At 48.1% G+C, this 23120-nt stretch overlaps 1 protein-coding gene across 1 annotated transcript in view; it reads left to right on the forward strand.

The window, feature by feature from the left end:
- LOC120066224 (zinc finger protein 423-like) overlaps window positions 1–16067 on the forward strand; it is a 139684-nt gene extending 123617 nt beyond the window's left edge. The window contains exons 6-8 of the mRNA XM_039017435.1: window positions 1767–1898; window positions 3670–3785; window positions 15276–16067. Of these exons, the coding sequence (XP_038873363.1) occupies window positions 1767–1898; window positions 3670–3785; window positions 15276–15305 (278 nt within the window). The 3' untranslated portion in view covers window positions 15306–16067. The remainder of the gene's footprint in view (window positions 1–1766; window positions 1899–3669; window positions 3786–15275) is intronic.
- The last annotated feature ends 7053 nt before the right edge of the window (window positions 16068–23120 follow it).

The following is a 23120-nucleotide window of genomic DNA, read 5'->3' on the forward strand; positions in this document are numbered from 1 at the left end:
CTCCCCCACACACACACACACACACACAGCCCAAACCGACCCAGCCCCAGTCCGCTTTGTGCCTGTCAGTGCACGGCTCACCAGCCCTCCCTCCACGCTCTGAAAGGGAGGACAGACAGAGTACACTCCCCACTCACTGATCAAAACCACTGTATTTGTCATAGAAAATACATTACTTTCGTAGGACACACACAGAAAAACGCTTTGGGCCCCCTCACTCTGCGCCCCCGGCCCTTGTCAGACAGCCCAATTATCCCCCTGCTCTCTGTACTGAGCTCTGTTCTCTCTTTACTCATAGTTGCCTTCAATTCTCCCGATGTCTCCCATACATAACCCTCATTTCACCTTGGTTTTCACTTTTGGACCTGTAGGCTAGATCTATTGGTCAGTTGGTGTTTGTAGGTCAGGATTCTATTGGTCAGTTGGTGTTTGTAGGTCAGGATTCTATTGGTTAGTTGGTGTTTGTAGGTCAGGATTCTATTGGTCAGTTAATGCTGTTGATTGTGGTTGTGGCTCTAGGGTTTTCTCTCAAAGACAGTTCTGAGGGAATCTCTCTCTGTGTCTCTGGGTTCATGAGAAATTTCACCTGCTGCTTCAATCTTACCTCAATTTAATATTTTAAATGGTAATCAACCTCCATCTCAGTGTGGTTTGGGACCGAAAGGCATCCCACCCAAACGTGATGTCTTTGAGGAAGCAGCAGCGGGGACGGGCAGAGCAAAGGAGTGCCCTCGCCAATCCCCCTAAGCCCCGTCCGCACCCAGCCCCCACACCCCCCTCCTTCCCCTAGCCATTCAGACAGGGATTAAGTCACCCTTGTGGAGGCCTTTGAGACAGAGAGGAGATTGGAATCAGTGAAGGTGGTTTGGGTATGGGGGGGGGGGGGGGGGGGGTCATGGGGGTGTCAGGGATGTTTGATTGAAGACTTTATCAACCCTGCGTGCCCCTGTTGCTGAGCAGCGGGGCACCTCGGGGCATGGGGGGGAGGCTGTCTGTGGTGGGACGGCAGGGGAGACTGCCATTAGGGGGGACAGAGACCGGCGGCGGTGTCTTCCACGGTTCGGGACTCAGCGAGGGGCTAGGATTGGGGCGCAGTGGAGGCAATATGATGACGCGGGCGCGGCTCGGTCCTGTGTGACGCTCGGCCGATAAGACGGGAGCGTAGGCACCCAGCCAGGACCCAACGCCCACCTTTCATCTGTCCCACGGCGGAGGGGGCCGCTGATGGCATTCATGCAGGCTTAAAATAGAGCGGCGAGCAGGGGGAGGGCACATAGCCCAGACCACTGGGGGTGGCAGGCAATTACCGGCCGGGAGAGAAGAGGCACTGGGAGAAGGGGAGGGGGGGAGCGGGCCGGTCACACAGGCCAGATCTGGAGAGGATGGAGGGAAAGACGCAAGGAAGGACGGACAGCCCTCTCTCAGTAGGATTCAGACTGGACCTGTTAGTGCAGGATCATGGTATCCCTCTCTGGGCTCTGTGACAGGGACATTGTGGCCAAGGCAGAGGGACAGGCATGTGTTGGAGCTGTGCAACGTGCTGCAGCATGAGCAGACAGGCAGGAGAGAGGCAATGATTGAATTGAACTGCTATACTTTAGTACACAAACTTACCTGTACATGAGCTTACACTTTTCCTTTTGTGTCTGTGTATGAGTGAGAGTGTGTGTGTGTGTGTGTTTGACGATAATGTGTGTGTATAATATGTTTATCCCCGCCTTCACTTTCTGACCCTCCTTGTTGTATGGTGTGTTCTTCTTTTGCAGAGGAAGGCATCAATCACGAGTGCAAGCTGTGTAACCAGATGTTTGACTCTCCGGCCAAGCTCCTGTGTCACCTGATCGAGCACAGCTTCGAGGGCATGGGCGGCACCTTCAAGTGTCCCGTCTGCTTCACAGGTGAGGGGTCGGTGTGGGGCCTCAGAGGGGGGCCAGGTGGAGGGCAGTCAAGGTGCTTGAGTGTCTGACCAACATTAACATACACACAGAGACACGATATGAACACATGTTCCACTAGATCTGAAGGCCCTCACACAAAGTTGCACTGCACTTTGTCGCCCATTGAATAGCAGAGATGCTAATACATTGACCCAGATAAATCCTCTCCATCTCCTTATTCCTCTCTCCATACCTTCCACCCTATAACCCCTCCTGTGGTAACATGCAGCCCTCCTCCTCCACTACTGAATTGAACTGTATTAACGATCAGTTCAGTGGGAGGTAAAGAGTTGGGTTGGAGAGAAGTCCTGTCTCAGGAAAGACATGGTAGTCCATGTAGTAATTAGCCAAGATAGAAAAAACTCACTCCACATATTGGAATCAAGTCCATTGTGCAAGAAGGTGAAAATATTATGACAAATAGCCAAGTAGACCTAGCAGACATGTTCCACAGAGGTCAACTCTGTGCTTTTGAGATGGAGAACTCAGGTCCTTTAACAGTCCTGTCGTGCTGATGAGAAAGTTAGAGTCGATGTACCCCTTGAGTAGGCCAGACTCCCTGTGACACGGTCAGCTCCACTCATTCACAGCCATAGTCATAGGGCAGGGTTGGCCTAGCACAGAGACTAGCCCAGCCACAGTCGGCATGATTCCGTCACAGCGACCATCACAGGGAACCGGCACCGGGCTGGCCAGGTGTAGCCAAGACTTTCAGGCCAAGCAGAGCGGCTCAAGGTTCTTCAGGCTTGGCCGTGGTCCCCTGTGTCTGATGTGCCCCGGATCAGAAAGGCCCTGAGAGGTCAGAGAATAAAGAGCAGGTTGAAAGAGGAGGGTAACTAATCCTCTGTGGCCGTCCGGCTGTTTTAAAGGCCCTCTGTACGTGTCCTCCGAGTTAAGCAGCCAGGCCTCTCCAGGCAGCAGGCTCAAAGTCACATTGGACTTCCAGCTCCGCTGTGGGAGTCAGAAATCATTATAGACACTGAGACACAGACATGGCTGACCGCAGCTGAGACTAAATGTTGTCTGTCTTTATCCATTGTCTCCTGCCTGTTCTCTTACTTCCTGCTTGTCTGTCTGTCTGCTTTTTTGTATGTTTCTCTATCAATTGGACATCCCAATCCCTCGCTGTCTGGCTGAGTCTACCTGCTTATATGTCTGTCTGTCTGTCGGTTTCTGTTAGTCTGTCTGCATCAGAAGCTCAGACCATGAAGCAGCCCCCCCGTCTCCCTCCCTCTCTCTCTCTCCCTCCCTCTCAATAGTTGTTTGGTTGTGTTCTCCCCCCACCCTCACTCCCTTCCCCCACAGGTACACAACACTCTTTTAAAAAAGTTTAACTCTATTCCTGTGCGGGTTATGAATAAGTAAGGGGATGCTGCTCCTTTGGAGAGGGTTAATAATTCAGACTCTCCACACACACACACAGCAAACTTAAGTTTACTGAAACAAAACAGAAAAAAACCCGGCTGCCTCCCCATCTCTCCATATCTAATCCCCTCCCTGTCATCGCTCTTTTCTCTTTATATTTATATTTATGCTGTTGAAGTTGTTGTTTTAGTGCAATGAGTGTCTTTCCCTCGCCTCTGTATTGGCGCGGAGAGCGACAGATTCCCACTTTTCCTCCATAGTTCATTCAGTAACCTAGCTCACTGTTTAGCATAGCTCTGCCCTGTCACTGGTCTTTTTAATCCGAAACCAATAATCTAACACGCCCTCTCCTTCTCCCCACCCCCAGTCTTTGTCCAGGCCAATAAGCTGCAGCAGCACATCTTTGCCGTCCACGGTCAGGAGGACAAGATCTACGACTGCTCCCAGTGTCCACAGAAGTTCTTCTTTCAGACTGAGCTCCAGGTCAGTACTAACTACATATAGACACAGACTGATGTCATCTCTCAGCACCATGCAGCATGTCTGCCAGGCACCACTCAACCAATATCATCTGAAATCATATGATCTGACTTCAATAATAATTGCTCCTAATGGAGTAAGTAGGTTATCAATATGTTTTGTCTACCTTGGTTTATGGTCTTCACTACCAGGATTCCATTGCAGTCTTGGACTCAGGGTATACCTGAACATGTTTTGTGGTATGGTTGATTAATGATTTGAAGAGAAAATGTGTAACTTCCTTATGGGCATGATTAGACCCCAGTGCACTGCTAATCAATCAGCTCTCCTGCTGGGTTCTTTGTAACCCAATATTAGACCTCTGATTTAATAATTGAATTCATGAATGAGATGAGGTCTAATGGCATTTCATAGCGACTGCATTCGAGGTGATAACTCATGGTCAAATGACTGTACCTGCGTAGCAGCATGTGTCCTGCGTCCGGAGCTACATCCATAATGGTCGCCGTTCTGGTGGAGCGTTGCCGTTTGATCAGAAAACGATGAAACACAGTGTTTAGATGCTTCCCTCCCTCCCAAAATCTACAGCTCATATGGATGGCAATGTTTTGTTCTCGCTTTGCACGCACACGTTTCCTCTACTTCCCCTCTGGGGCAGCATGGTGCACATTGCAAGGCTGATTAGCTAGACAAACAGGTGTGAAACACAGACTGGTGTGTGCGCAAAGTGAGAACACAACATGGAATCCATGTTTTGGTTTTGATTTGGAGGGGGGTGGTAGAATCTAACAATTGGATTTAATTATTTCCTGGGCACCGCTCGGCCATGCAGACAACGACCTCCCAATCAGAACCATCTACCGATTATGGGTATAGCTTCGGGAAGTGGGAAAGCATCACCAAACAGGCACAGACACAGGTCGGCAAATAACTTGCAAGTGTTATACTGCTAGACAGAGATATAGTATACTGTACAATCTCTGTCTAGAAGCTGGGCTAGGCCCTCTGGTGCGCGCACTAACACGACCTCCCCTGATGCGCATACACACACACACACCCCTCCCCTGACGCACACACACACCCCTCCCCTGACGCACACACACACACCCCTCCCCTGACGCACACACACACCCCCCTCCCCTGACGCACACACACACACCCCCCTCCCCTGACGCACACACACACCCCTCCCCTGATGCGCACACGCACACACACCTCCCCTGATGCGCACACGCACACACACCTCCCCTGATGCGCACACACACACACCTCCCCTGACGCACACACACACACACCTCCCCTGACGCACACACACACACACCTCCCCTGACGCACACACACACTTCCAGGAATCCATTACCATAGTGAGAGGCCATCATTTAGATGGGGTACCACTACCCAGCCTGGTCTCATAGACTAGATGTAACACAGTAAACGAAAATCAGGGACACTCCATTAAGTGTGATATGTTGAGATTGGTATGGTTAAGAAGAAGGAAGGTTACTTAAGGCAAAAACAAAAGGAGGGTGGTTGGTTGGGGTCAATAGGTGGGCGTATAACGTGAACGTCTAGAAACCCAAAGGCTGCGTGTTTTAATCTCATCACGGACAGCTATAGCATTTTAGCTAATTAGCAACTTTGCAGCTTACTACTTTCTAACTACTTAGCATGTTAGCTAACCCTTCCCCTGGCCTAGCTAATGTTAGCTAACCCTTCCCCTGGCCTAGCTAATGTTAGCTAACCCTTCCCCTGGCCTAGCTAATGTTAGCTAACCTTTTCCCTAACCCTAAACTTTACCCTTTAACCTAACTCCTAACCCTTCCCCTGGCCTAGCTAATGTTCGCCACATCGTAACATATCTTAAATATTGCAAATTCGTAACATAGTACGAATTGCAATTCATAACATATCATACGAATTGTAATTCGTAACATATCATCCGAAATGGATGATGGACATTCACAAATTATTGCATACCAAATGTAACATATGATACTAATTTGAGTGTCCCGGATTTTCGTTTACTATGCTATGTCTACCCGAGTCCACGTTGCGCAACCACATACTTCAATATATATTAGTACATCCACACTTATACTAACTTATTCTGTTTTAGACACAGAAGACACTGACACACAATAATGTCCAGATCCAGCCACCCCTCCCCTTCATCAGGTTTACTTCCTTCCCTCCCTCCCTCCGTCCCCTCCTCTCCTTCCTCCCACCCTGTCCTGGCAGGGTTCTGGCCATGTTGGGTCGTTAGTATCCAGACAGATCGAGGAGGACCCAGCTCTGTATAACTCACTCAAGAGTGGGTCCAGTGGGCAGCTGGGGTCAGCGTTATTCTGCCCTGCCCGTCCACCCAGCCGCCTGCTACTACCACACCCTCCCTCCCGCTCTTCCTCATGTGGCTCCTTCCCGCTCCACTAGGGTGGATGGTAGAGGAGAGGGTCTGTGTGTATGCTAGCCCTGGGAGTGAGCTTCCTGTGAGCTTAATGTCCAAATAATATCAATGGCTCCATTTTGGGGCTATGACCTAAATCTCCTGACCGGTCCACAGAGCCCTCAAGCCCCTGCCCAGACCCCCCGCCCCCACCCCCACCCTTCCGTGACAGTGATGTAGGGCCGGCGGCAGTGGGCATATGGCCGGTCAGTCCATTTAGCAGCAGGAGGAGCGCTGGACCCTGTCGGTCACTGTCTGCCTCACCCCGAGGCCGAGCGACTGAGAGATAAACACCAGCCGATCACACAGTGTGGCACGGCCCCCTCGTGCCTCTCCACCTTTCCACACTCCTCCATTTTCCTCCCTTCCTTCCATCCTGGCCACAACTCTCCCCTCCTGACCGGGTCACACCGTCAATAATAAGTCATTTTCCTCTCTGAGCTTCTTTACGTAGGACCACTCACTCCATCACCAAGTTGGAACACCACACTCACATGGCCACAGCAGCATCCTCTGATGTGTGAATCCTTCTTCCATTTCCTGGCCCTGTTCCATATCTGAGCATTGACTCCTACTAACCACCCCCACCCGCCAGCCCACCGCTCTGCCTGTCCCCAAGAGGAGCAGGTCTAAGTGGGGGAGATGGAGTGGTCTGAGTGGGGGATGTGGGCTGGTCGTGGAGGTTAGTGGTGAGGCTGGTTGTTGTGGTGTTTGTGTTTAATGAGGTCTGAATGGATGGCTGGCCTGGGCTGTGCCGTGCTTGGGGTTCCCTACCCCAGCACTCTGAGGGCCCACCCAGGGCCACCCTCCTTTAATCCTTCAGCCTTCCCACGAGCCTTTGGTGGGACACGTCACTGCATCATCCTCTCTCCCTCATGGCCACCTACCCCACCTCCCTTACTTTTCTGAACTCTCTTGCTTTTGCCTCCCTCTCTTTCTTTCTCTCTATCCTAGTCCCATGTACCAGCCCCCATGCATATTTTAGCCCCTCTCAGCTCCTCTCTCCTCTAGTCCTTTGTGCCTCTCCCCAGTGCCCCATAAATAGTACAGACGTAAGCCGGTAAATAAGTGATGCTTATTGTCCCTGATCAGCACTGCTATACCCAGCCTGCCAGATCTGGATTCCTTTACTGGAAACTTCAGAGACTTGGCTTTTTTGTGGTTGTTGTTTGTCTCCCCCAGGTGCCTTAGAGCCTTCACCTCCCCGTCTCACCCCTCTGTGGTCTGCTGTCATTGGCTGACCACATGGCTGAGCTTTACACTATGCTGGTTAATTCAACCCTCAGGGGGGCGCTGGCGCTCCCCACCCAGGCCAGCACACCCCCTCTGTTGGCATGTGTGTACACTATTTCCTTTAGCACTAGTAAATATTTAACTCCAGTCAGCAGTTTAGAATGGGAGGGGATGGGGGGAGGGAAGTAGGGGGGTCCTCTGGCTTGTTTGTTTGTTGATTCCTCCTCCCTCTACATCCCGAAAGTGTTGAATATTTGAGTGTAGTGCATTCTCACACAATGCTCTTATAATGGTAGGAGCTGGGGTTTGGGTCTAAGAGTAGAGAAGGCACACGATTAACATGCAGTGTCTGATCTCTCGGCCTGCCTTGTTTGATTGGACAAGTTGTGCACTGAGCAGTGTCTTTGTTAGCCTCGTGTATGTTCACGTTAGGAAATGTGTCTGTTTTAGAATGCGTACGCTATGGAGTCTAAGTAGTGTTTTCTTTAATAGTCCTTGTCTATGCTCGCTGCCGTAGCTACGCTACAGTGTGTCAATATTGTAGTGTGTCTCTCTGAACTAAGGATGTGTTTTTGGATATGTGTGTAGGTGGCTGGGGAGTCCTTAGTTTGATCACCATGGCGTGCCACAGTGTGGAGGCAAGATTTGATCTAGGTGTCCCAGTGGCGGTGTCTGGTTGAGTCCCAGCTGCCCCGCTGTGCAGAGTGTCGCTCCATGTTATTAGAATGGGGACCAGGGGGGCTCTCTGCAGACCTCACTTTCCCACTGCCCCCCGCTCCCTCCCGCAAGTTGATTGGCCAGCTCAGAGAGATGCAGTGTAGGGACTGCATGCACCACATACAGGATACAGCTGTCTGGCTTGGCATACCTGTCTGTCTGAGCTGCACCGCAGAACACTATGGTCCACTGTGGTAGCCTACACTGGTCTAGTGATCAGGCATTGGTGTGAAGCTGTTGTCACGGTATCAATGGTGTTGTCTTTTTCAGCTCAATAATCACGTTAATTGTATAGCAACAACACTTGAGGTGAGAACAGGGATTTTGAGTCGTGCTTGGAAAGAGGGTTAAAGGGGGGGGGGGGGGGGGGGGGGTGAGAACAACCTCTGCATAGAACAACCTGCAGACCTCTGAGGAGATGGAACAGGAACATACTGTCGTCCCTCACATCCTCAGCCCCAGGACATGTTTAAGTTGTTTACCTGTTTCTGTGTGTTTTGTTTTCGTTCCCGAACTCCCGCACTGCGAAAGAAACTCAGACAAATTTGAGTGAGGTGAATTCAAATGAAAAACGCTCTACATGGGGTGAGCTAATCTTCTGAGGGAATCAAGACATTCACATCCTGTCGTCTTACCATGGTGTGTGTGTGTGTGTGTGTGTGTGTGTGTGTGTGTGTGTGTGTGTGTGTGTGTGTGTGTGTGTGTGTGTGTGTGTGTGTGTGTGTGCACAAGCATTATTTGCTACACGCCTCTGAAAGGGACTCTGTGAATATGGGTTGTTTACTAAAGATCCAATGACACCCTGTATAATACCCACACACACATTCCCCATAGAGATTCTGTCACAAACCTCCCCCTCATGAAACAACCCTACTTAAGTGATATGAAGAGAGAGGGAGACCATGGCTGCCCTGATGCCCGGAGAGATGAGGTGTCTGGTAGAAATTGAATAATTTAGGGGCCAGCGTGGAAGTGGGAGAGAAAGGCTGGGACAAAGAGGAGGGAGATCCATCGGGATTGAATCAACTATTCTATCTCTCTTCTCACCCTCTCCATCCCTTCTCTATCTGTCTGTTACATTCCATGATTTGTATTCTATCAGAGAGAGAGAGAGCGAGAGGAGAGAGTGAGGGGGGAAGGAGGAAGGGAAGAAGTTCTCTCCTCCTGGAACCTGTCCCTGTTTGTGTGTCTGCCTCCACAGAGCAAAGCATCGTACCTAGTCAGACATGACAGTTTAACTGAGAAGTGTTGTCGCGGTACAGGACTAGCGCTGTATGGTGCGGTGTCGTTCCACTCATGCCAAAACAGGCCCGGAACTGTCATGGCGGTGACAGTGACGTATGAGCCGGGGTATTGTCCCTGAGTGGGTTCTCCTGGCACTAAACAGTGTAGAGACGTAGTTACACTGTGATCTGATTTGATCAACCACAAAGATGTGGATTACATCACTAGATCAACATCATACATCACCACACTGGTGGTTTGGTAATGGTCTTTTCTTTCTTTCTTTCTCTCTCCCTCTCTCTCTCTGTCATTCTCTTGGTCTCTTTATCTCTGTCATTCTCTTTCTCCATCTCCATCATAGAGAACACATAGGATGGGGTCTTTTACACCCTGATGTTCTCCGTTCAGCAGCTTGAGGCTGACACAAACACACTCTATAAATCACACACACCACTGACAGCTCAGTCGCACCATCAACCCTTCCTCGCGCTCTCCTCTCTGTAAAATGTTCCCATCTCTCTCTCTCTCTCTCTCTCTCTCGCTCCCTCTCTCTCTCGCTTTCTCTCTCCCCTCTGGGTGATCATAGTTGTGACACCACAAAGCGCACCACATCAAACCCCTCCCCTCACCCCTCTCTGTGCACTTTTGTTCCCTACTCTTAGCTTTCCCCCTCAGTTTAGGGTGCATTGTAATCAAATTGGCGGGCTCCCTGGGGGCCTGTGGGGATTGGGTCTGTTATGACAGTGACACGGAAAGGGAATGGGAGTGTGCTTTAGTGATCAGGCCGGGCGGGCTGGGAGAGCGAATGGGAAAGTAGCACTGCATGTCTCTCTGTACTCTGTCACCCATGGCACAGTCCGTCTGGGGCCCCTGAGCTCATCTGGCACTAGGCACTCCACTACGCCCCATAGAGCCTGTACAGCCACAGGCCCCCTCTCTGTTCTCTCTCTGGGTGCACATGTTCTTATCATATTGTGTATGTAAACCAATAAATATTTGAGGGGATATTCTCACACTAACACAACACTCATATTGTATTTTAGAGGGTATGCCAGTCAGCAGTTGGATCAGGAGGTCAGGGTAGGTGTGTTAATTTGTTAGCCTATACAGGGGGATGATGATAGCTGTGTAGGCCAAGGAGAGACTCATTACTGGCACCAGCTGAATCAGGCCTATTTTCTGTAATTTAGCTGAAGCTATTTCAACTAGGATGTTATAGTAGGTCTAACTAGGTTAGTGTGTTTCTATGTGGTTTTGTCTTATGGCTAGCCAGTTCTGGGAGTGTTTGTGTGTGTGAGTCTTTTGGATGTGCTTGTCTCTGAGTCTGAGCTTGGCTTTACTGAAGGATAGCAGCAGGGGAGGGGAAGTCCCCCTTGGGTGACAGGGTGGGGGCAAGGGGGGAGGATGGCGAAACAGGACATGTCTGGAGAACGGGCACATTTATTGGGTGGGTTGTGAGGTTAAGGAGAGGCAGGGGGAGGAAAGAGGGAATACAGGGGGAGGGCAGGGGGGCGTTTATTTGTAGCGCACTCCCCAGTGAGTTTCCTGTCTCTCGGAGGTGAAAACCTGGGAACATATGAAGCTTTAAGACAGCCCATCTGTTAGTCTCCGGCCCTTGGAAGACTGTCAGCGGTCTAAAAATAAGGCACACTAAAGTGCACCGGGCGGCAAAGGTGGTTTTTAATTTAGTGTTAAAAACAGAGCAGAGAGGGACAGGCTAGTCCTATGAGTAGAGCCTCTCCCAGATTAATACAAATGTAATAACTAAAATATAGTCGTTGCATAAGTATTCACACCCTTTGTTTATCAGATCACATAATAATTTATATTGACTCACTGTGTGAAATAATAGGGGTTGACATGATTTTTGAATTACTACCCCTTCCTCTGTCCCCCATACATACAACATATGTAAGGTCCCTCAATCAAGTATTGCATTTCAAGCACAGATTCGACTACAAAGACCAGGGAGCTTTTCAAAAGCCTCATAACGAAGGGTAGTGATTGGTATATAGGTAATAATAACAAATCAGACATTGGATATATCTTTAAGCATGGTCGAGTTAATAATAATGCTATTGATGACGTATTAAACCACCTAAACGCATCAAAGATGCAGTCGTCATTCTGAACTGCAGGAAGGAAACTGCTTAGGGATTTCACCATGAGGCCATTGGTGATTTAAAACCGCTATGGCTGTGATTGGAAGAAAAAAAATGAGGATGGATCAACAACATTGTAGTGACTCAATAATGACCTAAATGACAGAGTCAAAAGAAGAATAAAAGTATTACAAAACATGCATATGTAAGCAATACGGCACTAAAGTAATACTGCAAGAAAACACGGCAAAGGAATACATACTTTTTGGCATAAATGCAAAGCCTTCTATTTGAGGAAACTCTAACACATCACTGAGTAACTGCCTCCTTATTTTCAAGCAGCGTCTATGGAGGAATTTTGAATGTTTTTGAACTTCTGAGAGTTGGCTTAAAGTTGGACCAGAGCTAGCTCGCTAACAAGCGTGTGTGTGCAGAGCAGCACCTGAATTAAAAACACCTCTTACCTTTTTAGTAGTTAATAAATCCAATGTGAAACGTGATAAATATAGTGTCTGCAATTAGCATTGAAAAAAATGTATCCATTTTTCTCTAATGAAACATTTCTCCCTAATTTCTGAATCACGCTTGTAACGTCAGTAGGCTACAGTAGCTTTATGTAACGTCAGCAGGCTACAGTAGCTTTATGTAACGTCAGCAGGCTACAGTAGCTTTATGTAACGTCAGCAGGCTACAGTAGCTTTATCTAACGTCAGTAGGCTACAGTAGCTTATGCTTCGGAGGGGAAAAGACAGGTTGCCTGCACACACACTGCCAAAGATTTTCAGCTGGCAGGCAGACACTAGAACAAGTTTCTGAGTGACGAAGTGAGGGCTTTGCATAGGCACCTTGTTGCGTTTTTTGTGAGACTGAAAAAAATACTTTACTTTCGTTCCCAGTTCTGATTCTGTTACTTGAAAAATGTCGTTATTTTCCAGTTTTCGGTTCTGTTCCCTGAACCGGTTCCAACACCTAGTGTACAGAACATTCGATTCCTGTGTTTGCTAAAGGACGCCTAGTGAACTGACATGTTTGAGTCTCCCCACTCCTCCCTGCTCCCCAGGGGGCGCCACAAAACCAGGAGCCGGGAGGGGCCAGGGGGCCCTGCGGCGGCGCCTAAGACGCCTTATTGAAAGTGACATGATGGCAGCCCTGTCCAGGTTCTCACGCGTTGTTAACATGGTTAGAAAAAGCACCGTGTTGGAAACATAGATTTGATTTTCCTTTATCTTTATCTCCTGCCTCCCCTCCCTTCCTGTGTGTGTGCAGCAGTCTCTGCATTAGTAATGCGACTGGGCCATATTTCCCATGAGCCCACAGCTCGGCAGGATTTAGCCTCTCTTTTATAACCAGTTTAGGAAAACAATGACAGCGTAGATATTGACTGAGCAGTGAGGGGCTGTTCTGCCCACTGCATAGCCTCCCCCTGCAGAGTGGCGCTGTTCCATCCATCACACAGTGTCCCCCTGCTACATGGTGACATGAGAGCAGGCTCTCTCCATTTAGTTTGATGGTACAATACAAAGGGATAACACTGTCAGTGATGTCTTGCCTTTGTTAGTACAGTGGCTAGGTTATCTTGTACACTAGATGTCTTTGTCTTGGCTTTGGTTAGATGTTTGTAATGTGGAGTTGGCTAGAGATATGATGCAGTCCAAGACAGGGAGGAGGAGGTTGTTTCAGGATCAATTACTGTCTTTATTGGTTCTTAAGGTTGTAGGGGTTTAAGGGATAGATTGTCAGGTACTGTATTGGGGTGATCCTCTGTGAGATGATGGGGTGTATTTTTCCGTCTCCACTTGTTTAAAGAGCAGAGCCCTTGATCTCCTCATCCTGGAGAATATATCAATTACAGCTGCAAAGGACTGATGTCACACTGAGAGTCATTATCAGATTCAGAGACGCACGCCATTCGCCTCATCGATCGCCTGCGGCGTGATCAATACTCCTGCCCCTGATGCCGCTTTCAAATGAAGAGCGCTAACTAAGACCAGCATCGCAGTGTGTACGTTAACACTGATTAACAAATTAAACAAGTGCTACTTGTTGTGTGTTCGTGCGTGTTTGTGTGTGTCTGTAAAACGGTGTGTCCATCCTGTGGAATGTGCAGCAGTGTAGGTGAGGGTGTTTGTGTGGCTACTTTCTCCTCTGCTCTCCCTAGCTGTACTGTTTCCATCAGGCCACTGCGGTGCTTGTGTAACCCGGGACCCAAGGGAGTAGCCGCTGCCTCTCAATCCCATCCTTCTGCAAATCAATACATACCAGCAAAACCCTGGAAACCTTGGGGGAAACATGCACTCACACTCACTCACTCCCGCTCTCTCTCTCTCTCTCTCTCTCTCTCTCTCTCTCTCTCTCCCTCCCTCTCACACACACACATAAACACATTCCCTTACTAAGATAAGACAAGGCCGCATCCAAAAAATGCATGCCATTTGCGGTCACAGAAGGACAAAGTACACAAAAAGCAAGCACAGATACAACTGACATGTGCATTTACGTGATGATGATGAAATCCAGATCTAGTATTCTGTTTTGTCTAAAATGTTCCTCCTCTCCTCTGGCTGGAGCTCTCCAGTCTGTTGTGGTCTGACTAACAGGAGAAGCAGGCAGAGGGAGAGCCAATCCTGACCTCTGCTGGAGGGGGGCAGAACTGCAGGCGGTGAGGCTCAGAGAGAGAAGTGGTTTGCTCTCATAATGGGGTCAGTGGCTCCCAGTGAGATACAGCTCCTCACTGGAGAGCCTCCCTTGTGCGTGTTCTTGCTCACATACGTGGGGGAGGGGCACAGGAAAAGAGGGAGGGTTAGAGCAAGAGAGACTAAAAGAGGAAAAGAAAGACTGGCTCTGAACGGCTGCAATCAGACAGTTGAAGGATTTAAGACCTGGACTGGGCGCTTGTCCTCCTCTGCTGAACTAGTGCAGCCTGGCTCTGCCAACAGTCGTGTGCAAAATATGCGCACCAAGATAAGGCCCAAAGAATAAGTATTTATCAACGGAAAACCATGTTTAATCCTACAGATTTTCCCCCCTTTTCTTTTTTCATAGTGGTGCACAAAAACATGGGCCTATCTTTCTGTGAGAGATTAATCTTGGAAAGCAGCTTTTAGCGAGAAGAGGGGGATGATTGCTGAGCTTTCCCTGGGAATTGGGTTTATGGTCCAGGGGAGAGCGCAGAGGAACCAGCCAGCCTACCAGAAATCTCCCTAACACACAAGCCTCTGGGAGCCCCATATCTGCTGTGATTGAAAATGTAACTCTTATCTGGTTTGGTTTGTGACGTTATACCCTCTGGTTGAGGTGTGCATAGAATATAAGCTCCTGCAGTTGTTTCTGGGGGTGTTGTGAATTTAGTTTTGATAAAGGTGTTTTGTGCGTATTTATTATGAATTTATGTGTGGCGCTCGAGAGCCGTTGAAATGTGGGCCTCATAAGGTATTGAGATGGTGTTTTCAAATATTTAGAAGAATATCAGAAGGGATGCATGCCTCATAAATCTGAATAAACAAATCATTGTTTCATGTTTCCATGGATTAATATAATATGACTGTTGTGTTTATCTGCAGCTCTATGTAAGATGAATAGAAATGGTGTGTGTGTGGAGAGCAGGTAGTTCATGTTACAGGAGGCTGGGGCCATCCGATGGACGGACAGACAGACATGACGGTTGTGTATAAAGATAGGGATAGCGTGAGGGGGTAGGTGGCTGTGGGGGCTCGGAGGTGTGGGCACGTAGCTTATTATTTCTCTCCTCATGTGTTCTCCTCTCTTCCCTTCCAGAACCACACACTGAGCCAGCACGCGCAGTGAGACTGGGCCCGGCAGGACTCCCGGCTCAGCCCAGAACCCCGACCCAGGCCCGGTGGGGGAGGACCATTTCAACATCACAGCCAATCAAAGTGTCATTTGCTACTCACATGTAAAACTCTAAGGATTCCGCCACCAGGCGCAGCTATTACGAGCAGTGGGGAATGAATATTAATGGGATATGCTATTAAAAAAGAAAAGGAGAGAAAAAGGATATGAAGGAGAGAAGAGGTATTGTACGTGCAGTATTTTTTATCGTCCCTGCTTCCCGGTTGTGAGGTTTTTTTTAACAAAAGAAAAAACGGGAGAGAAAAATAAACGCCTCTGTCTGATTTTAGTCTCTAGAAATGCTTCCCTTGGCCTCTGTTGCTTCTTGTATCAAACTTCAGAGGTGCCAAATCTTTTCTCCTTTTTTTTTTGCATATGTTTTCTTCTCTTTTGTTTTTGTACCTTGCAGTAACTAGGTACTTGTGCTGTGTTGTGATTGTTTGCCAGTCGTAATATTTCTGCGTTTTCCTCCTTTTTATTATTATTGTTACATATTTTCTTTTTTGTAATTACAAAATAAAAAGACATAAAACAAAATAAAGTTGAGAAAAACATAATGGTTTGATTGGATTTTCCAATCTATGGACCTAAAGGTTATTGTAAAAATGATCAATTTCAGTGAAACTGGATGACGTCTGCTTTTTAAATGTGAATTAACCAGAATGCAACTAGTACGGTCAAAAAAATTACAAATAAATCAATCACAAATAAAGGGAATGTGTGTGTGTGTGTGTGTCTTGTTTTTCTAATGAAAGCCAGCGAGGTACCCTGGAGAGGACAACATACCTTCACTTACAGCATGCTCTCACTGTAAACTAATGGTTTCATCTTTTACACTCCATCCACAAACACTCCGATTCCAGCTACCTAGCACTCCTCATTATCAGTGACTCATAAGGGGTAGACATGTTTCTATCTGAAAACTGATCATAACACATGTATGAAATGTAATATGTGGAGCTATGTCTTCCGTTTTCTCAGAACATGGGGTCTTTACATTCAGGGAAAGGATCTGTTGGGGGGACAATATCATTAACTAATTGTGGATCATGATTATGATTTTTCCCCCCATTTGCTTTTACACAATTATTTAGGGCCTAATAAAACGTATATAACTGCAATGATCGCTATACTACTTAAAAAACATGTACAATCAATGTGGAAACACATTTCCTAGTATAGCAGGATAAAAAAAGCTTACTCCACAAATCATTCACTGATGATTGAATGAACTTGTTTATAATACATTTAATATAATATTTCCCTAAATCTTATAACATTTGATGAACATATCAGGAATTTATTTTCAATGTATGACTTTGAAATCTGGATTATACAAAATATAACAGAGAGAAATAAACTTATGTCATCTAAAGCCAGCCATATAAAACCTCTTTCCACCTCCCTTTAAACTAACAATAATAGACTGTTGGTTTGGTTTGACGACCATACGGCTCTGCTTTAATTGCATCCATGTGTTTAAGCAGCTGGTTCAGCCGTTGAGTCTCATGGCTTCTGCTGGACAGAAGGTCGGTACCGTTCCCAGAAATCAGTCATCGGAACGCATTGATATACCACAGTGCCCTGGGAGTAGTTGAACTTGAGTCAACTTGCCATATAACTTATTTGAACTACAACTGGCAAATGCATGTGTACTGTATTTTAAATATATTGGCCAGCTTTCCTTGAAAAATTAAGGGATATGTTTTAATCATTTACAATTTAAATCTTACATTTCAATATATTTTGAGCCCAACATTTATAATCAGAACATGGAATTGATATTTCCTAGATGTTATAAAAATATTATAGACTTTGCAATGGTTATAGCAGGTTATTAGCCTCAAATCAAATAGCATTTGTCACATACGCCAAATAGAACAGGTGTAGACTTTACCATGAAATGCTCACTTAGCCCTTTCCCAACAATGCAAAGTTGAAAAGTAAGGAAAATATATACAAGGAGTACCGGTACCAAGTAAATGTGCAGGGGTACGAGGTAGTAGAGATAATATGTAAAAGTGACTAGGCAATCATGATAGATAATAAACCGAGTAGAAGCTCTGTGTGTGTGTGTGTGTGTGTGTGTGTGTGTGTGTGTGTGTGTGTGTGTGTGTGTGTGTGTGTGTGTGTGTGTGTGTGTGTGTGTGTGTGTGTGTGTGTGTGTGTGTGTGTGTGTGTGTGTGTGTGTGTGTGTGTGTGTGTGTGTGTGTGTGTGTGTGTGTGTGTGGAGTCCAGTGAGTGTGCATAGAGCCGGTGCAACAGAGTCAGTGCAAATAAAGAGGGGGTCAATGTAAATAGTCAGGGTAGCCATTTGATTAACTGTTCAGCAGTTTTATGGCTTGAGGGTAGAAGCTGTTCAGGAGTGTTTTGGTCTCAGACCACTCAGACCAGTAGCAGAGAGAACTGTCTATGACTTGAGTGGCTGGAGTCTGACAATTTTTAGAGCCTTCCTCTGAGCCTTCCTCTGACACCACCTGGTATAGAGGTCCTGGATGGCAGGGAGCTTGGCTCCAGTGATGTACTGGGCCTCACTACCCTGTGTAGCGCTTTACGGTCAGATTCTAAGCAGTTGCCATGCCAAGCGGTGCTGCAGCCAGTCAAGATGTTCTCAATAGTGCAGCTGTAGAACTTTTTGAGGATCTGACAAATATCTTCAGCCTCCTAAGGGGGAAGAGGTGTTGTCGTGCCCTCAACTGTGTTGGTGTGTTTGAACCACGATAGATCCTCGCAATTACTAGACTGATGGAGGTAGCGAACCATTCATGTAAGCTTGCGAGATCAGGTAGCGAGGCTTATAAACTAGAGGCCTAGTATGTGTAATAATATTTGATGGACTGTGTGTGTCACGCCCTGATCTGTTTCACCTGTCCTTGTGATTGTCTCCACCCCCTCCAGGTGTCGCTGATGTTCCCCAGTGTATTTATCCCTGTGTTTCCTGTCTCTCTGTGCTAGTTCGTGTTGTATGTTTTTCCAAGTCAACCAGCGTTTTTTTCCATTCTCCTGCTTTTTGCTATTCTCCTTTTTCTAGTCCTCCCGGTTTTGACCCTTGCCTGTTTCTGTACCATTCTGCCTGCCTTGACCAAAAGCCTGTCTGCTACTCTGTACCTCCTGGACTCTGATCTGGTTTTGACCTTTTGCCGGTCCACAACCATTCTCTTGCCTACTCCTTTTGGATTAATAAACATTGTAAGACTCCAACCATCTGCCTCCTGTGTCTGCATCTGGGTCTCGCCTTGTGTCATGATAGGGAGCCACGCTGTCTCCATGCAGGGAGCCACCATTTGGAGACATCAGGAGTTGTTACAGGGCCTTTTGGAAGGGCCCAGTTCCTTGACGGAACGCCACGACCATGGGTTAAAGGCTAGTATGGAACAAATCAGGGAGTTAGCTCAGAGGCTGCCTGCCACCTCTGAAAAACCATCACCCAGTATATTTTTCCCTCTCTGTGGTGAGTTTGCACAGCCTATTCCAGCTCCCCGAGAACCCTGCTTACCTCCTCCGAAGTGATATTCGGGGAATCCTGGTGCCTGCCGGGGTTTTCTTTCTCAGTGCTCGCTTATTATGGTGCTACAGCCATCTTCGTTTCCTTCAGACCGATCGAAGATAGTGTATATCATTACGCTAATGTCGGGAAGGGCGCTCTCCTGGGCTACGGCAGTTTGGGAGCAACAATCTGCCATTTGTGGTCATCTGGACGAATTTATGGCAGAGGTGAGAAAGGTATTTGAGTCTCCGGTATCTGGGAGAAAGGTGGCCAGTAAACTGCTTGACTTACGTCAGAACTCCCGTAGTGTGGCATACTACGCGGTTGATTTTCGCACATTGGCTGCCGAGAGTGCCTGGAATCTGGAGTCTCTTTTTGATACTTTTCTGCACAGATTATCTGAGGATGTAAAGGATGAGTTAGCTGCTCGGGAATTGCCGGTGGACCTCGACTCACATATCGCCCTAACCATCAAAATCAATGAACGCCTAAGGGAACGTAGGAGTGAGAGGAGGTCTGGTCTCGGGCACACTCGTGCACCCGCTATGGCTCGCTCACCTTCAAGGGATTCCGGAAGTTTCCGGGGGCAGCTTTTCAGAGAGGATTCGAAGCCACCCAAGCCCTCTTGTAAATCTACCTGCCCTATTATGAAACCCTTGTCTCTCGTGGGTACCAGCACTATGGTAAGTCAGACTGGGAGTTCCCTAATTCCCATCACCCGCACACCCTTTTTTGTCCTTGTGCTGTGGGGAGACCAATCTAAGTCTATCCGAGTGCTCATTGACTCTGGGGCTGATGAAAGTTTTATGGATGCCACTATTGCTTCGGAGATTTGTATACCCACTCAGCCTCTCTCTGTCCCCATGGATGCTAGGGCACTGGACGGCCGCTCTATAGGGGAAGTCCCATAGTACTGTGCCCGTTCAATTACGGGTTTCTGGTACTATACAGTTCCTCCTCATTGCATCTCCCCATGTTCCGGTTGTTTTGGGATTTTCCTGGCTACAAAAGCACAATCTGGTGAATGACTGGACCACAAGCCCCATCCTGGGTTGGAGCCCATTTTGCCATTCCCACTGCCTTCAAGCAGCACAGTCTTCCCCATGTCGTCCTCCTCAGGATGTTAGCAAGACTGTGGATGTCTCAGCTATTCCCACTAAATACCATGATCTCCTGGAAGTGTTCAGTAAGGCATGTGCTACTTTCCTTCCCCCTCCTTATGATTGTGCCATTGACCTTCTCCCAGGCACCACACCACCTCGGGTCGATTGTATTCTCTGTCTGGACCAAAGACCAAAGCTATAGAGGAGTACATAGAGGAGTCTCTGGCCACTGGGGCCGTCCGTGCATCTGCATCTCCTGCCGGCGCAGGGTTTTTCTTTGTGGAAAAGAAGGACAAGACCCTGCGTCTGTATCATTGACTACAGGGGACTTAACGACATTACGGTAAAGAAATCGCTACCCCCTACCTCTTCTCTGCGTTTGAACCTCTCCAGGGAGCCACCATGTTTTCTAAGTTGGACCTTCGGAATGCCTACCACCTGGTTCGGATACATGAGGGGGATGAGTGGAAGACAGCCTTCAACACAGCCAGTGGACATTATGAGTACCAGGTCATGCCATTTGGACTCACCAATGCCCCCCGCTGTTTTCCAGGCTTTGGTCAACGATGTGCTCCAGGACATGCTAAACCGTTTTGTGTTCGTTTACCTTGACGACCTCCTGTTTTTTCCTGTTTTTCTGCCCAAGAACATGTACTTCATGTCAGACAGGTTCTTCAGTGCCTCCTGGAGAACCAATTGTTTGTGAAAGCTGAGAAGTGTGAGTTCCACCGCTCTACTATTACCTTTCTGGGATGCGTCATTGCTGAGGGCAATGTTCAGATGGATCCTGGAAAGGTGAAAGCAGTGGTGGATTGGCCTCAACCAACGTACAGGGTGCAGTTGTGAGGGTTTCTTGGTTTTGCTAACTTCTACCATCATTTAATTCGGGATCACAGCACCTTGGCGGCCCCCCTCTTGGAACTCACTTCTCCCAAGGTACCGTTCAAATGGTCTCCAGCTGTTGACAAAGCCTTTGTGGACCTGAAGCATCGGTTCACAACAGCTCCCATGCTCATCCATCTGGACCCCTCGCGTCAATTTGTGGTGGAAGTTGATGCTTCGGATGTTGGAGTGGGGGTCATCCTGTCCCAGCGATCTGCCCAGGACCAAAAGCTTCATCCCTGTGCCTATCTGTCCCATCGTCTCAATCCTGCAGAGAGGAACTACGATGTAGGCAATTGAGAACTCCTGGCGGTTAAGATGGCGTTGGAAGAGTGGAGGCACTGGCTGGAAGGAGCAGAACAGCTATTCTTGGTCTGGACCGACCATAAAAACTTGGATTATCTCTGTGCAGCCAAGCACCTCAACTGCAGGCAGGCCAGGTGGGCCCTCTTGTTAACCAGATTCAACTTCACCATTTCCTACTGCCCAGGGTCAAGAAATGTGAAGCCTGACGCTCTCTCCCGCCTATACAGTTCCTCTGCCACACCCTCGACCTCCGAAACCATTCTCCCTACCTCATGTCTTACTGCCACTGTGGATTGGGGTATTGAGAACCTGGTTCGCAAGGCGCAACGCTCCCAGCCTGTTTGTCCCTAACCCAGTCCGGTCCCGGGTCCTGGAATGGACTCATTCCTCCAGGCTGACCTGTCATCCAGGGTCCCGTTGTACACTAGCCTTCCTCCGACAACGTTTCTGGTGGCCCACAATGGTTCCTGACATCTCTGCCTTCGTCACCGCATGCACAGTGTGTTCTCAGAACAAGACTCCACGGCAAGCTCCTTCTGCCATCCTTCAACATTTGCCGGTCCCTCATCATCCCTGGTCTCATATCTCTGGACTTTGTCACTGGGCTCCCTCCGTCTGATGGCAACACTGTCATTCTGACGGTAGTCGATCGGTTCTCCAAGGACGCCCATTTCATCCCTCTCCCCAAACTACCTTCTGCCAAGGAGATGGCCCAGTTTATGGTGCACCATGTCTTCCGGATCCATGGACTCCCGGTAGACATTGTCTCCGATCGGGGTCCTCAGTTCTCGTCTCAGTTCTGGAAGGCATTCTGCACCCTTATTGGGTCGTTGGCCAGCCTGTCATATGGATTCCATCCCCAAACCAACGGTCAGTTGGAGCGAGCCAACCAAGATCTGGAAACCACCTTGAGATGCCTGGTCTCAACCAACCCCACAACCTGGAGCCGTCAACTGGTCTGGGTGGAGTATGCCCGGAACACCCTTCCCTGTTCTGCCACGGGACTCTCCCCTTTCAAGTGCTGCAAGTGCTCCACTCTTCCAAGAACAAGAGCAGGAGCTCAGCCTACCCTCGGCCCAGATGTTTGTCCACCGCTGTCGACGTACCTGGAGAAGAGCCAGGGTGGCTATTCAGACAGTAGACTCTAGGGCATAGAGTATGCAGTGCCATTGATGACTTTCACCATTCTTAGGTAGTCAACTGGGTGGGACTTCCTATGAGTTAAGGAATGATCACATAATTCCATCCAGGTCATCAGGAGGGATTGGCCAATGAATTATACTTTTGAGAAAACATGCCATAACTGCAGGTGGCAATAAATCATCAACATTGGCTTTATACCTGTTCCAACAACACATTATAGGTGCCAGTGTGCACCTTTTAGAACTAAATTTTCCTTTTTCAGGACCCTGTCTTTCAAAGATAATTGGTAAAAATCCAAATAACTTCACAGTTCGTCATTGTAAAGGGTTTAAACACTGTTTCCTATGCTTGTTCAATGAACCATAAACAATAATGAACATGCACCTGTGGAACGGTCATTAAGACACTAACTCCTTATGGACGGTAGGCAATTAAGGTCACAGTAATGAAAACTTAGGACACTGAAGAGGCCCTTCTACTGACTCTGAAAAACACCAAAAGAAAGAAGCCCAGGGTCCCTACTAATTTGTGTGAACGTGCCTTAGGCATACTGCAAATAGGCATGAGGACTGCAGATGTGGCCAGGGCAACAAATTGCAATTGTAACAGCATAGCTTTAAACCGTCCCCTCGCCCAGACACGGGCGCGAACCAGGGACCTTCTGCACACATCAACAACGGTCGCCCACGAAGCATCGTTACCCATCGCGCCACAAAGGCCGCGCCTAAGCCACGGCCCTTGCAGAGCAAGGGGCAACACTACTTCTAGGTTTCAGAGCAAGTGACGTAACTGATTGAAACGCTACTAGCGCGTACCCGCTAACTAGCTAGCCATTTCACATCCATTACA

This window comes from Salvelinus namaycush, chromosome 21 (genome assembly GCF_016432855.1).
Source record: "Salvelinus namaycush isolate Seneca chromosome 21, SaNama_1.0, whole genome shotgun sequence".
NCBI classification, from domain to species: Eukaryota; Metazoa; Chordata; class Actinopteri; order Salmoniformes; family Salmonidae; genus Salvelinus; species Salvelinus namaycush.